The sequence below is a fragment of the Humulus lupulus genome, chromosome 4, assembly GCF_963169125.1.
Source record: "Humulus lupulus chromosome 4, drHumLupu1.1, whole genome shotgun sequence".
In the NCBI taxonomy this organism is placed as follows: domain Eukaryota; kingdom Viridiplantae; phylum Streptophyta; class Magnoliopsida; order Rosales; family Cannabaceae; genus Humulus; species Humulus lupulus.
In genome coordinates, this window is record NC_084796.1 from 116,656,922 (window position 1) to 116,677,691 (window position 20,770).

General features: G+C 39.1%; 1 protein-coding gene across 1 annotated transcript; it reads right to left on the reverse strand.

Annotated features, from left to right (window-relative positions):
• Window positions 1-1,011: 1,011 nt before the first annotated feature.
• LOC133832497 (uncharacterized) lies at window positions 1,012-2,020 on the reverse strand. Its single transcript, XM_062262834.1, has 2 exons — window positions 1,583-2,020; window positions 1,012-1,497 (listed from the first exon to the last, which is right to left on the reverse strand). Exons 1-2 carry the CDS (start codon window positions 2,018-2,020, stop codon window positions 1,012-1,014), a joined length of 924 nt encoding a protein of 307 aa, XP_062118818.1.
• Window positions 2,021-20,770: the final 18,750 nt, after the last annotated feature.

Consider the following 20,770-nt stretch of genomic DNA (forward strand, 5'->3'; position numbering starts at 1 on the left):
GCGATCAAGCTGCTGGAGTGCTTGGACCTAACTGGGAAGGGCCATATCAAATCGAAGAAGTCCTTCAATCAGGCACTTACAAACTTGCTCGCTTAAATGGAGATCTCATTCCTCGCTATTGGAATGGGAACACCTGCACAAGTATTATCAATAAAACGGTTCTTTTTAAAGAATTGGCTTGTATTAATGTAACTTTTTACAAGTTTATGAACAAGGGTCAGTCATTCATATGACTGATCGCTTATAAGTGTACGATCATTTCTTGATCACTCGTACAGACACGATTGTCCATTTATTACGAGAAATAAAAGGAACTGTGCGCAGCTAGTTATTCTTGCCAATTATTGTATTTATTACAAGTATTTGCTCATTACGTGTGTTGTTTTGATATATTCTCATTCTCATAAGTAATTATCACGAGTAGAAATGTTCGAATAGGTCTTGGTCAAGGAAAGTGACCGAGGACCTTAAGCTCCTCAATCACTTGGGGGGCATATAAGGTACCAAGCAAGCAAAGCATATTAACAAGTATATGTAAACACACGAGCAAAATAAGGGAAAGCATACTACGGTACTTAGAGTATTTTTCAAAATTTTGTTTAAATTTTGTTAAATCAAACCAAAATGCTATGCTAAGTTCGGTCATGCAAACACAATTTTGTAATATATTGCAAGTATTATAATATGTAAATATGAAAAGTAAATTGTTTTACACCGCGAGCAGCTATTTCTCGGATGTAATTCTTTATTTAAAAGAAAATGCTGCTCGTGCAACAAAAAATATATTGTCTTGACACTACGAACCGAGGTTTGTGTGTCCCAAATTATAAATTTAAATAAAAACATAAGAAATTATGAAGCAGGAGGATCTTGAGGAATTTTCTGGTCGACAAAGGCCCCAATTTCCTCGCCTACGCCATCGATGCCCGTATCCAAAGAGATTTTGGGGGATGCTGGAATTTTCACTCTCTCCTTCTCTTCAAGGCGAGCCAGACACCTGTGTAGCTCAAACTACCTCATACGGTCTGGTAGATAGCTGAAGTCCGCCCTGCAGTTATTCTTCCAGAACATATAGAAGCATTTAAAAGTGGTTCCCTTGTACTTCTCCAGATTACTGGCATTGGTCTCCTCGAGCTCTTTCACGTGTTCCTCCAACCCCTTAGTCTCCTTTCTGCTGATGACCATATCAACTTGAAGCTTAGAGGCTTCCTTGAAATTAATCAAAGAAGCCTCCTTGTACTTCTCTTTAGTTTCAATGGCTTTGGTCAAGGCATCCTGGTACTGCTTCAGCTCTTCAGCCAGCTTGGCCTTCTGTTCGAATAATTCAGCATTTTTCTTCTCGACTACCTCGAGCTGCTCATTGTATTTGGCCTCAGCCGTCTTGAGTTCCTCAGCATGTTTATCCTCAGACGCTCTGAGCTGTTCACCAAGCCTCTTCTCGTATTGAGCAATCAATGCCCCCGAGCAGCGCCAGCCAGCACTCATGGTTAGAACTCCCTGCGATCAGAAAAAAGATAAAAATGTTAGTGGAAATAAAATGACAAAATAAGCAAATAAAACTCAGAAAAAAATGGCAACTTACGCTGGGCACTTCGTTCAATGCACGATTGAAGATCTGCTCGACTTCCATGGAGTCAGTGTTGCTGATGGCCTCTCGGCTGTGTTGGTGCCTCAATAGCTTTGTCAGCCTATCTTTGGCCGAGATGAGAGCCATGTTCATCAGAGCCTCTCCTGTCTGATTAGGAGGTGTCTGGTCAGTGGGAGTTGGAGGAGTTTGGTCGGCAGGCGTTGGAGGAAGAGTCTGGTCCATGGGAGCTGGTGGCGACGGCTGGTCGACGGGAGCTGGAGGAGGTGTTGTTTCCTTAGAAGGAACTAGTATTGGAGGATCCTCTGTCCGAGTCTTTTTCATCGGAGGGTTGTTGTTGCTTTCTCCACGATGTTGCCTGCTCCCCTTTTTCTTGCTCACAGGAGCAACGGGGTCAGGTTCGCTATACAAGTTGAATGGATCTTCAGCAGACATGACTACAAAATAGAAGCGAACAGTCAGGCAATATAGATGGAGATACCTACTAAATCAAGGAAATAAGATCAAGGAAATTACAAGTAAAATACTCGAGCTACCACTACTGGTCACTGCATTACTTATTGTACTACTGCTACACTCACTCTCTACCTTGAAGAAGTCTGAATTTAAATTAGGTGTGTATTTAAATTTTCCATCCCCGTCAAATAAATGAAAGGGAATGGGAAAAATGTCTAAGAGTGAGAAGTCAGTACCGTTCTCATCCGAAGACTCAAGAATAGGCTCGGGATGCTCATAGACCTTCTGCTTGCCCTTTCCTTATTGAGCAGGGGCAGTAGCTGCTTGCAGAGTGCTGAAGGGTTCCCTAATGGTCACTCCCGTAGCCCTCCTCCTCGGGGGTTGTGACACATCTTGGTGCTGCTCGGGAACTTCTCCCCAAATAGCACTTCCTGCAGTTGATTCCCTCACGTCCTGGTGAGGTGCCAGAAGGCCAACCAGCCTTAGATTTGTCTCCGTGACCAGCTTTTTGACACCTTTTTCAATATTTGTGATGCCGGTCAAGGATGTTGCTCGTTTCTCCATATCTGGAGTGGGAGCTGGTCGATGCCATGGACTTGAATGACACCAAAGTTCTAAAGAATGTGTAGAAAAGCTAAACAAAATCTAAAGACCAGTAAATAAATGGTTTACCTCCTTCAGTAAAGGCTAGGTTGTTGGCGACTAGGTCTGGTGTTAAGAAGTACTCTTGGAAGTACTTTCCCACGTTGGACTTATGGGTAATATCACTCAGGAAGGTGCGAGCAGATTCCTAGTGGTAGAAATGAAAGATCCTCATGTTGTTGTGGTTGGGGTTAGATTTGAGATCAAACAAGTAATTGATCTCATGTGGCGTAGGGACAGGCCACTTCTTGTTACTGTATAGAATATAGAGAGCCGAGAGCACTCTATATCCGTTTGGGATGATTTGAAAGGGAGCAACCTCGAAATAATTGGCCACCCCCTGGAAGAACGGATGAAGAGGCAAGGTTGCCCTTGCTTCAATGTGATATCTCGACCAGGCGCTAAAGGCGCCCCCAAGCAAGTTTGCCCGCAGGTCGATTGTAGGCTTGATTAGGGTTATCCCAGGAATTCCGTACTTCTTGAGATAATTCCCTACCATCCTAGCTGTAATAACACTAGGAGGTACTACGTACCATTCAACCTCTGGTCGAAGGACGTCTTGAAGTCGTGCTTTTGTTTGAATTTCTGGCTGGGAAGTGTTTTCAGGTTGAGGGCTGGTCGAAGGAGTTTCAGCCCGAGGAGCAGGTTGTAACGACCCGGATTTTCAAGACTCGATAATGCATAAATATAAATGTTTTCATTTAACAAAATGTCTCAAAAACCCGTATAATTTTTTTTAAAATTCGTATGGCCATACTTAACATTTAATTACAAACATATTTTATAAAGAGTAGAGTGAGCCTAGTTTAGGAAAATTACACAACATTTCCAAAAATAAAATGGCTTCCCAAAAGGTAGGTTCACATGTACATTTGCAAAGTAAACTCCAGCACTCACTGCTCTGCCTTGCCCTTGTTCTTACCTACAACAGGAAACAACTAGGTAAGCAAAAACACTTAGTAAGTTCAACCTTAAAACAAAAGCATGCAGAGAATTAGGGTTACGGATCCATCCAGACCCTACAGAATCAATTTCAAGAACACAAAAGTGTCCTGGCAAACTTATGATCATGCCTGATAACCAATTACAAAGTATTTCATATAAACAGATAAATTTCTGCACTTAGAAAATCCCAGAACAAGCAGATATATTATATCACAACTATATCTTATCAACAAATATATCCCTGCACTCTGAAAATCCCAGAGCAAGAAAATATAATATATCACAATATAATTCGAGACCAACACTCGACAATTTCCAAATATTCGGGTGTAACACGCCCTCCAGCATAAATGCTAATCTGTAAGAGAAAATCGAGTCTCAACACTAAGATCTAGCCAATAAATATCCCCATCAAGGGAAACCATCGTTTTATCTAGGGCATCGCTACTTATCCAAGAGTAAATCCCTCACAAGGGTAACCATCAAGCTACCTAGGGCATCGTTACTTATCCAAGAGTGTAATCGAAGTTACGCGGTTTTACAGAGACTTCTATGTTAATCAGTGGTGTTGGTGAGCAGTTGCCCCTAGGGTGTTCAGCCTCACTCAAACTTGGCAACCCCTGGTATCTCTAGGCACTCTCACTGAATGGCCAATATTCACGGCTGCTATCCGTGAATAACTTATTAGAGCACTTGCTCGGGTTCTAACCGTTCACTGATTAAGTAAGCATGAGGGCCCCTAGGTCCCATAGCAATCCTCACCTATTGGCCACTCGTCGCGGTAATGAACCAGACATAATAAAATCAAGCAGTGTGACAAGGATCAGCCGTCTAGGATATGACGGATATCTACCGTTCATATTTTCTAATTCTGCACCCACTAGACTAACGTCTCTTAGCAACTTTCTACGACAGTGTATAAATGTGCATGTGTCCCTATACTAACATACAATACAATAGTCGTTTCAGGTTGCAGCCACACAATATAAGTTGACTTACTTGGATTCCTTAGCTCTCAGCAGGATTTCACCCTCCAACGTTCAGTCCAGTTACGCTAGCCAATACTGTAGTTATTCATACATTATACTAGGATTTCAGATTAATTATGGCACTCATAATTTATTATTATTATTATTTTGGGTAGTTTGGTCATTTTAATAAAAATAATTTGTAAGGATAAAAGATCCTTATTTGGTTTTAAATCCATTAAGGAACTTCATACAAAAATATTTGAGACTAAACCCTAAGTCTCGGGGAGACCTATCCTATGGTCTCGATACCTAAGCTCGGGTATCATAATAGTATTTTCCCACAATCCTCTAAAAATCTTATTCTTTAAAAATATCGCTATTAACCCGTACTTTCAACAAGTCGGTAAAATATATAAAAGATTTTAGCCGATATTATATTTCGAAAATACTAATTAAATTCCTTAATTATTTTTTAAGAAAATAATCTCTTAATTTTCCTTTTATTTTTCTTAAAGTTTTAATCTCTAAAAACCGTTTTAAGAAAATTGTCTAATTTATCTTAATTAGGAAAACCGTTAAAAATTTCCCATCTTGACTAGTTAATTTTTCCAAAGTCAATTAATCAAGTTTACCTACTAGAAAATTAATTCACTTAATTATTTTCTCAAAATATAGGGTTTTAAACCCTCTTTTAATTTATTAACTTATTAATAAATTAATTCTTTTATTTTTAGAAAGAATAAAAATTACTTAATAAAAATAATTCTTACTAAACTCAAAGTGGTATTTCAGGTCAAAATATGTTTTCAAGACTTACCAAGTTTTTATCTTGCAATAAGCAAAATTTTACTTTTTACCTTAAGTTCCAAAATCTCATTTTTGCACTAAGTGTGAAAACCCTATTTTTCACATTTTTAACTACATACTTTGTTAGTTCATAACTTGAAATTTACTTACCCAATTGTTGCCAAAATTTCCCAATTCTATTTTCGGTATGCCTTTTAGGTCTTTGTAAAATCTTAGATCAAAATGAGCATTTTTTATTGGTGAAATTATTTTCCAACAATGAGGTAAAAATGACCTTATTTTTTCCAAACTTTGACACTTAACAACTTTCAAACCGTTCAGTATCTTCATACCTAAATTTACAGTAGAATACTAGGGTATGCCAATAATATGTCCACCAAATTTTAGAAAAAAATGGGTTCATTTTCCCTATAAAGTGGCTGTCCAAACTTGGTCCCGAAATTAAGAATACGAAAAAAAAATAGTTTTTTACCTAAACTTTGAAATAGCATAACTCACTCCTTTTTAAACAATTTTGAGTGTTTCAAAAGCTCAATTTTATGTACTCAATCTCAAGAACATCACAATATAATTTAATTTTACAAAATAAATATATATTGGATGCTTGGCCCCTTGGAAGTCACAGCTCAAAGCATGTATTTTGTTTTAGGGTTTCCAACAAAACCCTTGGGGGTTTTGGTCTTTATTTTAAAAAATCATCACACAAGCATCATAAAAATTATAAAACAACTATCACAACCTTATTACATCACCAATAAGAAACTTTAAGCATTTAATATATAAAAGAATGCTTAAAAATTAAAAACCATACAATAACAATCATAAAAGTAAACTTTTTACCTTTTGTTGTTCTTGCTTAAGGTTTGGATCTTCCTATTAGCTTTGACTCCTTCAAAACCCTTTCAAAACCTTAACCAACTCCCTCCAACAACATAGATAATTAGCTAATGAAAAATCTATGGTTAAAACTTTACAAAAGTCTAGTTTATGGAAACTTTACCTTAGGGAAAACCCTTCCTAGACCAAGGCTTAAATGCGTCCAAGCCTCCTTAGTGTTCTTGAGGTTGAAGATAGAGAGAAAACTTGAGAGAGTTTTCAAAAAGATGATAGTGAAAGAGAGAGAGAGTGGTCGGTTTTAGGGGGGGGAGGGGGTTAGAAGAGTTTATACAACTCTAAAATTATCCTAAAAACACTCAAGTGTTTTACTACCCACTTACCTTAACCCTTATCTTTAAATTGGGATTAAACTAAAAAAAGAAATTGGTCCACCCTAATAAACCATATCACATGGCCAGCCACCCATTTTGTTTTATTTGTAATCATATTTTTTTTTATATATATATAAAGGTTAATAAATAATTCCTAAGAAGAAAAATCCAATTTGACTTCCTATAACATTTTTCACTCTTATTAAGTTTTGAACACAAAACTTAACACATAATAATTAAATTTAATGTCTCTCAAATTTAATTTAATTAATCACACAATAAAATTTAACCTAAGGTCCATTCATGGAATAAAATTCCCCATTTCGGTAAAATTAAGCATTTAACACAAAATGCCCTAAAATTTCCATTTTCCCTTAGGTTTATTATTTTTTACTAAAATTTAATTTTTATGAATGTATTTTATACCCAAAATATATTTTCCATAGTTTATCATTTTATTTTCTGATATTTTTACCCGATCAGGGTTTTTGTGTCGGTCCAAGACCGAAAGTCTTATCTTGACTTTTAAATCACAAAATTCATATTTTGGCTAGCAAAAAATCATGGAATAATTTCCAAACAAATATAATATTATTTAAAATAATATTCTTAACTCGGGGAAAAATTTCCCGACCCAAGTCGTTTAAAGGTACCCGAAAACACAGGACGTTACACAGGTTGATTGGCAAGAGGTTTGGTTGTTTTCTTTTTCTTTTGAGTAATGGATTTTACGCGCCCCATGTTGGTTGGGCAGGTCGAAGGTCTATTTGAAGGGTTATGAGAAAAGGGAATTTCCGAGATTAGCAGCGACAACTGTTATTGATCTTCGAGTAACTGTGCGAGCAAGTCGTCATCGAACGGCCACTCACCTCCCCATGGGTCGTGCATGAAAATTGCGAATAGAGAATGGGATATGAGAATCTACGGCCAATAGACCAAGAAAATGGAAAAGTTGGAATAATGCTGCTCGTGTATAAAAGTTAAGCTTTTATACGACCAACAACATCCTAACGTAAACACTAAATAGTATGCGAACAACTTGGAAAACGAATTAAAAAGCAGAAGTGAAAAGTTTTTCAGAAAAAACTTTTCGACTCTGTGGAAGAGCGGAAAAAACACAGATTTTTCTAAAAGCATAAAAATTGAATTTTTACTTCAATTTTACGCCCTAAATCACTAATCCTAACTTCCAAACAAACTCCTAAGCCACATTTTTTTTTCCTTATCCTATCATGTTAGTACCTACATGCCCGACTGCCCCATAATTTTTTTTTTCAAGAACATTTAGGAACTTCGAATCCAAAACAAACCAGAAAACTGAACAGATAATTATTGCATGGAATTTCAGAGACGAAGAAGTTCAAGAAACTTATTGGACAAAGATTGATGCAAATTTCTGAGACATTGAGTCGAGTGGCTGGACAGAAACTCCGTGGATCGCCAAAATCGTCTGAGTTTCTTGGGTTCTTTATGCTCCGTTCTTCAGTGTTCTTGAGGAAAGATGAAAAGTAAAAAGTAAAAAATGAATTTGAGGAGTTATTTATGTTGGTCGAAGCACGGTTAAAGAGGTAATGATGGAGAATGGTTTTCGAGGCACGGAAAAATGTGATAGCTGTCAAACTACTTTTTGGGAAACTACAATGACATGATTGGTTGCCTTTTTTCGAGAAGGCATTAATGGCTCTGACAGATTTGACAGGTCACACAGAAGGTCAGTTGTTTAAGTTTACTTTATACTGGTCGCAGTAAAATAAACTTGTGGGGCAAATGTTTACCCAAAAGCGGACTACCTGATGACGTGGCATGATTGGTCTACACGTGGGAGGCACGTGGCTGTTTTAAGTAAGTGTATCCTGCTCGACCATCGACCAAAAGATTATTGGTTTATCAAGCATTATACTTATGTGCGACCAGCCTGGTCGCATATATTCATTTATTTCCTTCAGATGTGCAATCATGTAATTATGCATTAATTGTAATTTCTCTTATTATCTAGATACGCGAGTTGTGATTGTAATTAAGGCCCATTGGCCCATGTAGACCCCCTTGAGCCTATAAATAAGGTTCAAAGGGCTCAAGGGAGAGGACCTTTTAGACCGGGAGAATTCTGAGAGAAAATTATAGTGTTATTATTCACTGAAATTGTAATCATCCCGAAGCTTGTGCAACTCGTGAACCCTAGTTCATTGATCACAGTGTTGGGATTCTGCATCAATAAGAACACTAAGTGGACATAGGTCATTACCATCTGATTGGGGCCGAACCACTATAAATTGTTTGTGTCATTTACCCTTTCGTCTTGATTTCTTCTTGTTTTCATCTCACTTTATATCGTTTATCTGACGCCGTGTTGTTGACCTTGACCAATTCGAGGGTCAACAACATGCAAACCCAATATTAAGCACATCATCTCAAACCTTCAAATTGCAAAAATTCCAAAAATCACATCCTTTAATAAATTTTCTCGAAATTCTCCAGCTTATATAATCACTGTGGCTTCTATATTCTGATGACTAAAACCAAATCCTAAATAAACCATTTAACAGTAGAAAACAATATAAGCTGGATGAGCAACATTTTAATTTGCAAACATACAGTGCCAAATTTTACTTACTAACCTTCTAAGTAATAATCAATCAAAGAATGAAGATAAAATACAAATAAGAGAGTGAAAAGCTACAAATCTCATAGTTGAAGCTACTACTCTCACAAAGAGATAATTCAGCATTTTATCAGTTGCTCTTAGTTGGTCTCATGAACAGAGATACTTCAAAATCTTTCCAAGCCCTATCGTAAATTCACCTTTCTTCACTCTGGAGACCCTACTCTTCTTCATGTTGTTTCACTAAGCCCCAAAATCTTAACCACCACATCCATTACAACCAAAATAGTTATGAATTCACCCTTGGATACTTTAAAATTGTTTCACTCTTATTATATCAGTGACGCCCTTGTCAAAAACGCCAAACCAAGGTACAAGATTGGAACATATGAATATGATTGGACCCTCAACTCAATAACACTAATAGAATATGTAGAAGAACAACGCAATCAAATAGAGGCGCCAAAATATAACATCGTTCCATTTACAGACTTGCACTCTTACAAAGACTCAGCTCAACGAATAGGTATTTCAAATTTAATTCTTATACAAATTGATTACCATCAAAATAACCATTTTCTTATTTCAATATGTAGATTTCTTAGCTGTTACGATCCAAATTAAACCAACAAAAGAGATCACCACAAAATTTCAACAACAAACAATCGAATAGATATATCTTATCGATGAAAGGAAAAAAACAAAAACATACTTTCAATTAAATTTAGTATTGATATTACTTTACAAAATGTACACTAACATTTTTTATTCAATCTAATTTGTCAGTCGTAGAAGTAGTAGTAGTAGTAGTAGTAGTAGTAGTAGTAGTAGTAGTAGTAGTAGTAGTAGTAGGAGAAGCAACAGCTACAGAACAAGCAGTAGTAGTAGTAGTAGGTAGTAGTCGTAGTAGCAGTAGCAGTAACAGTAGCTGCAGTAGCAGTAACAGTAGCAGTAGTAACAGTAGAAGTAGCAGTAGTAGTAGTAGTAGCAGTACTAGCAGTAGCAGTAGCAGTAGTAGCAGTAGCGGTAGCAGTAGCAGTAGTAGTAGGAGAACCAGTAGTAGCAATAGAAGCAGTAGCAGTAGCAGTAGTTGCAGTAGCAGTTATAGCAGTAGCAGTAGTAGTAGTAGCAGTAGCAGCAGCAGCAGTAGTAGCAGTAGCAATAGCAGCAGTAGAAGCATTAGCAGTAGTAGTAGTAGTAGCAGCAGTAGCAGTAACAGTAGTAGTAATAGCAGTAGTAGCAGTAGCAGTAGCAGTTGTAGCAGTAGCAGTAGTAGTAGTAGTAATAGCAGTAGCAGCAGCAGCAGCAGCAGTAGTAGTAGTAGTAGGTAGTAGTCGTAGTAGCAGTAGTAGCAATAGAAGTACTAGCAGTAGTAGTAGTAGTAGTAGTAGTAGTAGTAGTAGTAGTAACAGTAGTAGCAGTAGTAGCAGTAGCAGTAGTAGTAGTTGCAGCAATAGTAGTAGAAGTAGTAGTAGTAGTAGCAGTAGTAGGAGCAGCAGCAGTAGCAGTAGTAGTAGTATTAGAGTAGTAGGAGTAGAAGTAGTAGTAGTAGCAGCAGCAGCAGTAGCAGTAGTAGTAGTATTAGTAGTAGTAGGAGTAGCAATAGCAGTAGCAGTAGCTGTAGCTATAGCAGTATCAGCAGCAGTAGCAGTAGCAGCAATAGTAGTAGTAGTAGTAGTAGTAGTAGTAGTAGTAGTAGTAGTAGTAGTAGTGGTAGGAGCAGCAACATCAACAGTAGTAGTAGTAGTAGTAGTAGTAGTAGGTAGTAGTCGTAGTAGTAGTAGGTAGTAGGCGTAGTAGCAGTAGCAATAGGTAGGAGTAGTAGAAGTAGCAGTAGTATTAGTAGCAGTACTAGCAACAGCTGTAGTAGTCGCAGCAACAGTAGTAGTGGTAGTAGTCTTAAATGTCGTAGTAGTAGTAGTAGTAGTAGTAGTAGTAGTAGTAGTAGTAGTAGTAGTACTAGTAGTAGCATTAGTAGTAGAAGCAGTAGCAGTAGTAGTAGTAGCAGTAGCAATAGTAGCAGTAGCAGTAGCAGTAGTAGTAGTAGGAGCAACAGCAGTAATAGTAGTAGCAGTAATAGTAGTAGTAGTAGTAGCAGTAGCAGTAGTAGTAGTAGTAGAAGTAGTATTAGTAGTAGTACTAACAACAGTTGTAGTAGTCGCATCAGCAGTAGTAGTGGTAGTAGTCTTCGTAGTCGTAGTAGAAGTAGTAGTAGTATGAGTAGTAGTAGAAGAAGTAGCAGTAGTAGTAGCAGTAGCTGCAGTAGTAGTAGCAGTAGCTGTAGTAGTAGTAGCAGTAGTAGCAGTAGCTGTAGTAGGAGTAGTAGTAGCAGTAGTAGTAGAAGTAGGAGCAGCAGCAGCAGTAGCAGTAGCAATTGTAGTAGTAGCAGAAATAGTAGTAATAGTAGTAGTAGTAGTAGTAGTAGTAGTAGTAGTAGCAGTAGCAGTAGTAGTAGTAGCATTAGTTGCAGTAGCAGTAACAGTAGTAGCAGTAGCAGTAGAAGTAGCAGCATGTAGCAGTAGCAATAGTAGTAGTAGCAGTAGCAGTTGAAATAATAGTAGTAGCAGTAGTAGTAGGAGCGGCAGCAGTAGCAGCAGTAATAATAGTAGTAGTAGTAATAATAGCAGTAGCAGTAACAGTAGCACTAGTAGGAGTAGTAGTAGTAGTAGTAGCAACAGCAGCAGCAGCAACTGCAGTAGTAGTAGTAGAAGTAGTAGAAGCAGTAGTAGTAGTAATAGTAGTAGTAGCAGCACTAGGAGTAGCAGTACTAGTAGTAGCAGTAGTAGTAGTAGTAAGAGCAGCAGCAGTAGCAGCAGCAATAGTAGTAGTACCAGTAATAGTAGCAGTAGCAGTAGCATTAACAGTAGCAGTAGCAGTAGCATAAAAGTAGGAGTAGCAGTAGCAGTAGTAGAAGGAGTAGTAGTAGTAGAAGGAGCAGCAGCAGCAGCAGTAGTAATAGAAGTAGTAGTAGTAGTAGTAGTAGTAGTAGTAGAAACAGTAGCATTAGTAATAGTAGAAGTAGTAGTAGTAGTAGTAGTAGAAACAATAGCATTAGTAATAGTAGAAGTAGCAGTAATAGTAGCAGTAGCAGTAGCAGCAGTAGCAGTAGCAGTAGTAGTAGTAGTCGTAGTAGTAGTAGAAGCAGTAGCAGTAGAAGTAGGGAGTAGTAGCAGTAGTTGAAGTAGTAGTAGTAGTAGCAGTAGCAACACCAGTAACAGTAACAGCAGCAACAGTAGAAGTAGTAGCAGTAGCAGTAGCAGCCGTAGAAGTAGCAGTAGAAGTAGTAGCAGCAGTAGTAGCAGCAGTAGCAGTAGTAGTAGTAGGATCAGCAGCTGTAGTAGAAGTAGCAGTAGTAGCAGTAGTAATAGAATTAGTAGTTGAAACAGTAGTAGCAGCAGTAGTAGCAGCAGTAGCAGTAGTAGTAGTAGGAACAGCAGCTGTAGTAGAAGTAGCAGTAGTAGCAGTAGTAATAGAATTAGTAGTTGAAACAGTAGTAGTAGCAGTAGTAGTAGTAGTAGCAGTACTAGCAGTAGAAGTAGAAGCAGTAGCAGTAGTAGTAGTAGTAAGAGAAGCAGTAGTTGCAGTACCAGTAGTAGCAGTAGCAGTAGTAGTTGCAGTAGCAGTTGTAGCAGCAACAATAGCAGCAGTAGCACCAGTAGCAGTAGTAGCTGTAGCAGTAGCAGTAGCAGCAGTAGAAGCAGTAGCAGTAGTAGTAGTAGTAGCAGCAGTAGCAGAAGCAGTAGCATTAGTAGCAGTAGCAGTAGTAGTAGCAGTAGCAGTAGCAGTAGCAGCTGTAGCTGTAGCAGTAGTAGTAATAGTAATAGCAGTAGCAGCAGCAACAGTAGCAGTAGTAGTAGTAGAAGGTAGTAGTCGTATTAGTAGTAGTAGTAGTAGTAGTAGTAGCAGTAGTAGAAGTAGTAGAAGAAGTAGCAATAATAGTAGTAGCAGTAGCAGTAGTAGCAGTAGCAGTAATAGTAGTAGCAGTAGCAGAATTAGTAGTAGTAGTAGTAGTAGGAGCAGCATCAGTAGTAGTAGAAGTAGTAGCAGTAATAGTAGTAGTAGTAGTAGTTTTAGTAGTAGCAGTAGCAGTAGCAGTAGCAGTAGTAGTAGTAGTAGCAGTAGTATTAGTAGTAGTACTAGCAACAGCAGTTGTAGTCGCTGCAGCAGTAGTAGTGGTAGTAGTCTTAGTAGTCGTAGTAGAAGTAGTAGTAGTTGTAGTATGAGTAGTAGTAGAAGCAGTAGCAGTAGTAGTAGCAGTAGCTGTAGTAGTAGTAGAAGCAGTAGCAGTAGGAGTAGCAGTAGCTGTAGTAGTAGTAGCAGTAGTAGTAGTAGCAGTAGCAGTAGAAGCAATAGCAGTAGCAGTAGCGGCAGCAGTAGCAGTAGCAGTAGTAGTAGCAGTAGTAGTAGTAGTAGTAGGAGCAGCAGCAGTAGCAGTAGCAGTAGTAGTAGTAGCAGTAATAGTAGTAGAAGTAGTAGTAGCAGTAGCAGTAGTAGTAGTAGTAGTAGTTGCAGTAGCAGTAACAGTAGTAGCAGTAGCAGTAGTAGTAGTAGCAGTAGTAGCAGTAACAGTAACAGTAGTAGCAGTAGCAGTAGCAGTTGCAATAGTAGTAGTAGAAGTAGTAGTAGTACTAGTCGTAGTAGGAGCAGCAGCAGCAGCAGCAGCAATAGTAGTAGTAGCAGTAATAGTAGTAGTAGTAGTAATAGTAACAGTAGTAATAGCAGTAGCAGTTGCAGTTGCAGTAGCAGTAGCATAGAAGTAGCAGTAGCGGTAGCAGAAGTAGGAGTAGTAGTAGTAGTTGCAACAGCAGCAGCAGCAGCGGCAGAAGTAGTAGTAGTAGTAGTAGAAGCAGTAGTAGTAGTAATAGTAGTAGTAGCAGCAGCAGTAGCAGTAGTAGTAACAGTAGTTGCAGTAGCAGTAGCAGTAGTAGTAGTAGGTAGTAGTCGTAGTAGTAGTAGCAGTAGTAGCATTAGTAGCAGTAGAAGTAGTAGTTGTAGCAGCAGTAGTAGTAGAAGTAGTAGTAGTAGTAGGAGCAGCAGCAGTAGCAGTACTAGTAGTATTAGTAGTAGTAGGAGTAGGAGTAGGAGTAGTAGTAGTAGTAGTAGTAGTAGTAGTAGTAGTATTAGGAGCAGCAGCAGTAGCAATAGTAGTATTAGTAGTAGTAGGAGTAGTAAGAGTAGTAGTAGTAGTAGTAGTAGTAGTAGTAGTGGTAGGAGCAGAAACAGTAGCAGTATTAGTAGTATTAGTAGTAGTAGGAGTAGCAGTAGCAATAACAATAGCAGTATCAGCTGCAGTAGCAGGAGCAGCAGCAGTAGCAGTAGTAGTAGTATTAGTAGTAGTAGGAGTAGTAATAGTAGTAGTAGTCGTAGTAGTAGTAGTGGTAGGAGCATAAACAGTAGCAGTATTAGTAGTATTAGTAGTAGTAGGAGTAGCAGTAGCAATAACAATAGCAGTATCAGCTGCAGTAGCAGTAGTAGTAGTAGTAGTAGTAGGAGAAGCAGGATCAGCAGTAGTAGTACTAGTAGTAGTAGGAAGTTGTCGTAGTAGTAGTAGGTAGTAGGCATAGTAGAAGTAGAAGTAGGTAGTAGTAGTAGAAGTTCCAGTAGTATTAGTAGCAGTACTAGCCCCAGATGTAGTAGTCGCAACAACAGTAGTAGTGGTAGTAGTCTTAGTAGTCGTAGTAGTAGTAGTAGTAGCAGTAGTAGTAGTAGCAGTGGCAGCAGTAGTAGTAACAGTAGTAGTAGTAGTAGTAGTAGTAGTAGTAGGAGCAGCAGCAGTAGTAGTAGTAGCAATAATAGAACTAGTAGTAGTAGTAGTAGCAGCAGTATTAGTAGTAGTACTAGAAAAGCTGTGGTAGTCGCAGCAGCAGTAGTAGTGGTAGTAGTCTTAGTAGTTGTAGTAGAAGTAGTAGTAGTAGTAGTAGAAGCAGTAGCAGTAGTAGTAGCAGTAGCTGTAGTAGTAGTAGTAGCAGTAGTAGCAGTAGTAGCAGTAGCAGTAGTAGCAGTAGCAGTAGCAGCAGTAGCAGTAGTAGTAGTAGCAGAAGTAGTAGAAGTAGGAGCATCAGCAGTAGCAGCAGCAGCAGTAGTAGTGGCAGTAATTGTAGTAGTAGTAGTAGGATCAGCAGCTGTAGTAGAAGTAGCAATAATAGCAGTAGCAGTAGCAGTAGCAGTAGAAACAGTAGTAGTTGTTGTAGCAGTACTAGCAGTAGCAGTAGTAGCAGTAGTAGTAGTAGCAGTAGTAGTAGGAGAAGCAGTAGTAGCAGTAGCAGCGGAAGTAGTAGCAGTAGCAATTGTAGCAGTAGAAGTAGTAGTAATAGTAGTAGCAGCCGCAGTAGTAGCAGCAGTAGCAGTAGTAGCATTAGCAGTAGCAGTAGCAACAGTAGAAGCAGTAGCAGTAGCAGTAGTAGCAGCAGCAGTAGCAGTAGAAGTAGTAGCACTCGTAGTAGCAGTAGCAGTTATAGCAGTAGCAATAGTAGTAGTATTAATAGCAGTAGCAGCAGCAACAGCAGCAGTAGTAGTAGTAGGTAGTAGTCGTAGTAGTAGTAGGTAGTAGTCGTAGTAGCAGTAGTAGCAATAGAAGTACTAGTAGTAGTAGTAGTAGTAGTAGGAACAGCAGCTGTAGTAGAAGTAGCAGTAGTAGCAGTAGTAATAGAATTAGTAGTTGAAACAGTAGTAGTAGCAGTAGTAGTAGTAGTAGTAGCAGTACTAGCAGTAGAAGTAGAAGCAGTAGCAGTAGTAGTAGTAGTAAGAGAAGCAGTAGTTGCAGTACCAGTAGTAGCAGTAGCAGTAGTAGTTGCAGTAGCAGTTGTAGCAGCAACAATAGCAGCAGTAGCAGTAGTAGCTGTAGCAGTAGCAGTAGCAGCAGTAGAAGCAGTAGCAGTAGTAGTAGTAGTAGCAGCAGTTGCAGAAGCAGTAGCATTAGTAGCACTAGCAGTAGTAGTAGCAGTAGCAGTAGCAGTAGCAGCTGTAGCTGTAGCAGTAGTAGTAATAGTAATAGCAGTAGCAGCAGCAACAGTAGCAGTAGTAGTAGTAGTAGGTAGTAGTCGTAGTTGTAGTAGTAGTAGTTGTAGTAGTAGTAGTAGTAGTAGTAGTAGTAGTAGTAGTAGTAGTAGTAGAAGAAGTAGCAATAATAGTAGTAGCAGTAGCAGTAGTAGCAGTAGCAGTAATAGTAGTAGCAGTAGCAGAAGTAGTAGTAGTAGTAGTAGCAGAAGTAGTAGTAGTAGTAGTAGTAGTAGGAGCAGCATCAGTAGTAGTAGAAGTAGTAGCAATAATAGTAGTAGTAGTAGTAGTATTAGTAGTAGCAGTAGCAGAGCAGTAGCAGTAGCAGTAGTAGTAGTAGTAGCAGTAGTATTAGTAGTAGTACTAGCAACAGCAGTAGTAGTCGTTGCAGCAATAGTAGTGGTAGTAGTCTTAGTAGTCGTAGTAGAAGTAGTAGTAGTTGTAGTATGAGTAGTAGTAGAAGCAGTAGCAGTAGTAGTAGCAGTAGCTGTAGTAGTAGTAGCAGTAGTAGCAGTAGCAGTAGAAGCAATAGCAGTAGCAGTAGCGGCAGCAGTAGCAGTAGCAGTAGTAGTAGCAGTAGTAGTAGTAGTAGTAGTAGGAGCAGCAGCAGTAGCAGTAGCAGTAGTAGTAGTAGCAGTAATAGTAGTAGAAGTAGTAGTAGTAGTAGCAGTAGCAGTAGTAGTAGTAGTAGTAGTTGCAGCAGCAGTTACAGTAGTAGCAGTAGCAGTAGTAGCAGTAGCAGTAGCAGTAGTAGCAGTAGCAGTAGTAGCAGTAGCAGTAACAGTAGTAGCAGTAGCAGTAGCAGTTGCAATAGTAGTAGTAGAAGTAGTAGTAGTACTAGTCGTAGTAGGAGCAGCAGCAGCAGCAGCAGCAATAGTAGTAGTAGCAGTAATAGTAGTAGTATTAGTAATAGTAGCAGTAGTAATAGCAGTAGCAGTTGCAGTAGCAGTAGCAGTAGCATAGAAGTAGCAGTAGAAGTAGCGGTAGCAGCAGTAGGAGTAGTAGTAGTAGTAGCAACAGCAGCAGCAGCAGCGGCAGAAGCAGTAGTAGTAGTAGTAGAAGCAGTAGTAGTAGTAATAGTAGTAGTAGCAGCAGCAGTAACAGTAGATGCAGTAGCAGTAGTTGTAGTAGGTAGTAGTCGTAGTAGTAGTAGCAGTAGTAGCATTAGTAGCAGTAGAAGTAGTAGTTGTAGCAGCAGTAGTAGTAGAAGTAGTAGTAGTAGTAGGAGCAGCAGCAGTAGCAGTACTAGTAGTATTAGTAGTAGTAGGTGTAGGAGTAGTAGTAGTAGTAGTAGTAGTAGTAGTAGTAGTAGTAGTAGTATTAGAAGGAGCAGCAGTAGCAGTAGCAATAGTAGTATTAGTAGTAGTAGGAGTAGTAATAGTAGTAGTAGTAGTAGTAGTAGTAGTAGTAGTAGTGGTAGGAGCAGAAACAGTAGCAGTATTAGTAGTATTAGTAGTAGTAGGAGTAGCAGTAGCAATAACAATAGCAGTATCAGCTGCAGTAGCAGGAGCAGCAGCAGTAGCAGTAGTAGTAGTATTAGTAGTAGTAGGAGTAGTAATAGTAGTAGTAGTAGTAGTAGTAGTAGTAGTAGTAGTGGTAGGAGCAGAAACAGTAGCAGTATTAGTAGTATTAGTAGTAGTAGGAGTAGCAGTAGCAATAACAATAGCAGTATCAGCTGCAGTAGCAGTAGTAGTAGTAGTAGTAGTAGGAGAAGCAGGATCAGCAGTAGTAGTACTAGTAGTAGTAGGAAGTTGTCGTAGTAGTAGTAGGTAGTAGGCATAGTAGAAGTAGAAGTAGGTAGTAGTAGTAGAAGTTCCAGTAGTATTAGTAGCAGCAGCAGTAGTAGCAGCAGCAGTAGCCGTAGAAGTAGTAGCACTCGTAGTAGCAGTAGCAGTTATAGCAGTAGCAATAGTAGTAGTATTAATAGCAGTAGCAGCAGCAACAGCAGCAGTAGTAGTAGTAGGTAGTAGTCGTAGTAGTAGTAGGTAGTAGTCGTAGTAGCAGTAGTAGCAATAGAAGTACTAGTAGTAGTAGTAGTAGTAGTAGTAGGAACAGCAGCTGTAGTAGAAGTAGCAGTAGTAGCAGTAGTAATAGAATTAGTAGTTGAAACAGTAGTAGTAGCAGTAGTAGTTGTAGTAGCAGTACTAGCAGTAGAAGTAGAAGCAGTAGCAGTAGTAGTAGTAGTAAGAGAAGCAGTAGTTGCAGTACCAGTAGTAGCAGTAGCAGTAGTAGTTGCAGTAGCAGTTGTAGCAGCAACAATAGCAGCAGTAGCAGTAGTAGCTGTAGCAGTAGCAGTAGCAGCAGTAGAAGCAGTAGCAGTAGTAGTAGTAGTAGCAGCAGTTGCAGAAGCAGTAGCATTAGTAGCACTAGCAGTAGTAGTAGCAGTAGCAGTAGCAGTAGCAGCTGTAGCTGTAGCAGTAGTAGTAATAGTAATAGCAGTAGCAGCAGCAACAGTAGCAGTAGTAGTAGTAGTAGGTAGTAGTCGTAGTTGTAGTAGTAGTAGTAGTAGTTGTAGTAGTAGTAGTAGTAGTAGTAGTAGTAGTAGTAGTAGTAGTAGTAGTAGTAGTAGAAGAAGTAGCAATAATAGTAGTAGCAGTAGCAGTAGTAGCAGTAGCAGTAATAGTAGTAGCAGTAGCAGAAGTAGTAGTAGTAGTAGTAGTAGTAGTAGTAGGAGCAGCATCAGTAGTAGTAGAAGTAGTAGCAATAATAGTAGTAGTAGTAGTAGTATTAGTAGTAGCAGTAGCAGTAGCAGTAGCAGTAGCAGTAGTAGTAGTAGTAGCAGTAGTATTAGTAGTAGTACTAGCAACAGCAGTAGTAGTCGTTGCAGCAGTAGTAGTGGTAGTAGTCTTAGTAGTCGTAGAAGAAGTAGTAGTAGTTGTAGTATGAGTAGTAGTAGAAGCAGTAGCAGTAGTAGTAGCAGTAGCTGTAGTAGTAGTAGCAGTAGTAGCAGTAGCAGTAGAAGCAATAGCAGTAGCAGTAGCGGCAGCAGTAGCAGTAGCAGTAGTAGTAGCAGTAGTAGTAGTAGTAGTAGGAGCAGCAGCAGTAGCAGTAGCAGTAGTAGTAGTAGCAGTATTAGTAGTAGAAGTAGTAGTAGTAGTAGCAGTAGCAGTAGTAGTAGTAGTAGTAGTAGTTGCAGTAGCAGTAACAGTAGTAGCAGTAGCAGTAGTAGCAGTAGCAGTAGCAGTAGTAGCAGTAGCAGTAGTAGCAGTAGCAGTAACAGTAGTAGCAGTAGCAGTAGCAGTTGCAATAGTAGTAGTAGAAGTAGTAGCAGTACTAGTCGTAGTAGGAGCAGCAGCAGCAGCAGCAGCAATAGTAGTAGTAGCAGTAATAGTAGTAGTATTAGTAATAGTAGCAGTAGTAATAGCAGTAGCAGTTGCAGTAGCAGTAGCAGTAGCATAGAAGTAGCAGTAGAAGTAGCGGTAGCAGCAGTAGGAGTAGTAGTAGTAGTAGCAACAGCAGCAGCAGCAGCGGCAGAAGCAGTAGTAGTAGTAGTAGAAGCAGTAGTAGTAGTAATAGTAGTAGTAGCAGCAGCAGTAACAGTAGATGCAGTAGCAGTAGTTGTAGTAGGTAGTAGTCGTAGTAGTAGTAGCAGTAGTAGCATTAGTAGCAGTAGAAGTAGTAGTTGTAGCAGCAGTAGTAGTAGAAGTAGTAGTAGTAGTAGGAGCAGCAGCAGTAGCAGTACTAGTAGTATTAGTAGTAGTAGGTGTAGGAGTAGTAGTAGTAGTAGTAGTAGTAGTAGTAGTAGTAGTAGTAGTAGTAGTAGTATTAGAAGGAGCAGCAGTAGCAGTAGCAATAGTAGTATTAGTAGTAGTAGGAGTAGTAATAGTAGTAGTAGTAGTAGTAGTAGTAGTAGTAGTAGTGGTAGGAGCAGAAACAGTAGCAGTATTAGTAGTATTAGTAGTAGTAGGAGTAGCAGTAGCAATAACAATAGCAGTATCAGCTGCAGTAGCAGGAGCAGCAGCAGTAGCAGTAGTAGTAGTATTAGTAGTAGTAGGAGTAGTAATAGTAGTAGTAGTAGTAGTAGTAGTAGTAGTAGTAGTAGTGGTAGGAGCAGAAACAGTAGCAGTATTAGTAGTATTAGTAGTAGTAGGAGTAGCAGTAGCAATAACAATAGCAGTATCAGCTGCAGTAGCAGTAGTAGTAGTAGTAGTAGTAGGAGAAGCAGGATCAGCAGTAGTAGTACTAGTAGTAGTAGGAAGTTGTCGTAGTAGTAGTAGGTAGTAGGCATAGTAGAAGTAGAAGTAGGTAGTAGTAGTAGAAGTTCCAGTAGTATTAGTAGCAGTACTAGCACCAGATGTAGTAGTCGCAACAACAGTAGTAGTGGTAGTAGTCTTAGTAGTCGTAGTAGTAGTAGTAGTAGCAGTAGTAGTAGTAGCAGTGGCAGCAGTAGTAGTAACAGTAGTAGTAGTAGTAGTAGTAGTAGTAGTAGGAGCAGCAGCAGTAGTAGTAGTAGCAATAATAGAACTAGTAGTACTAGTAGTAGCAGCAGTATTAGTAGTAGTACTAGAAAAGCTGTGGTAGTCGCAGCAGCAGTAGTAGTGATAGTAGTCTTACTAGT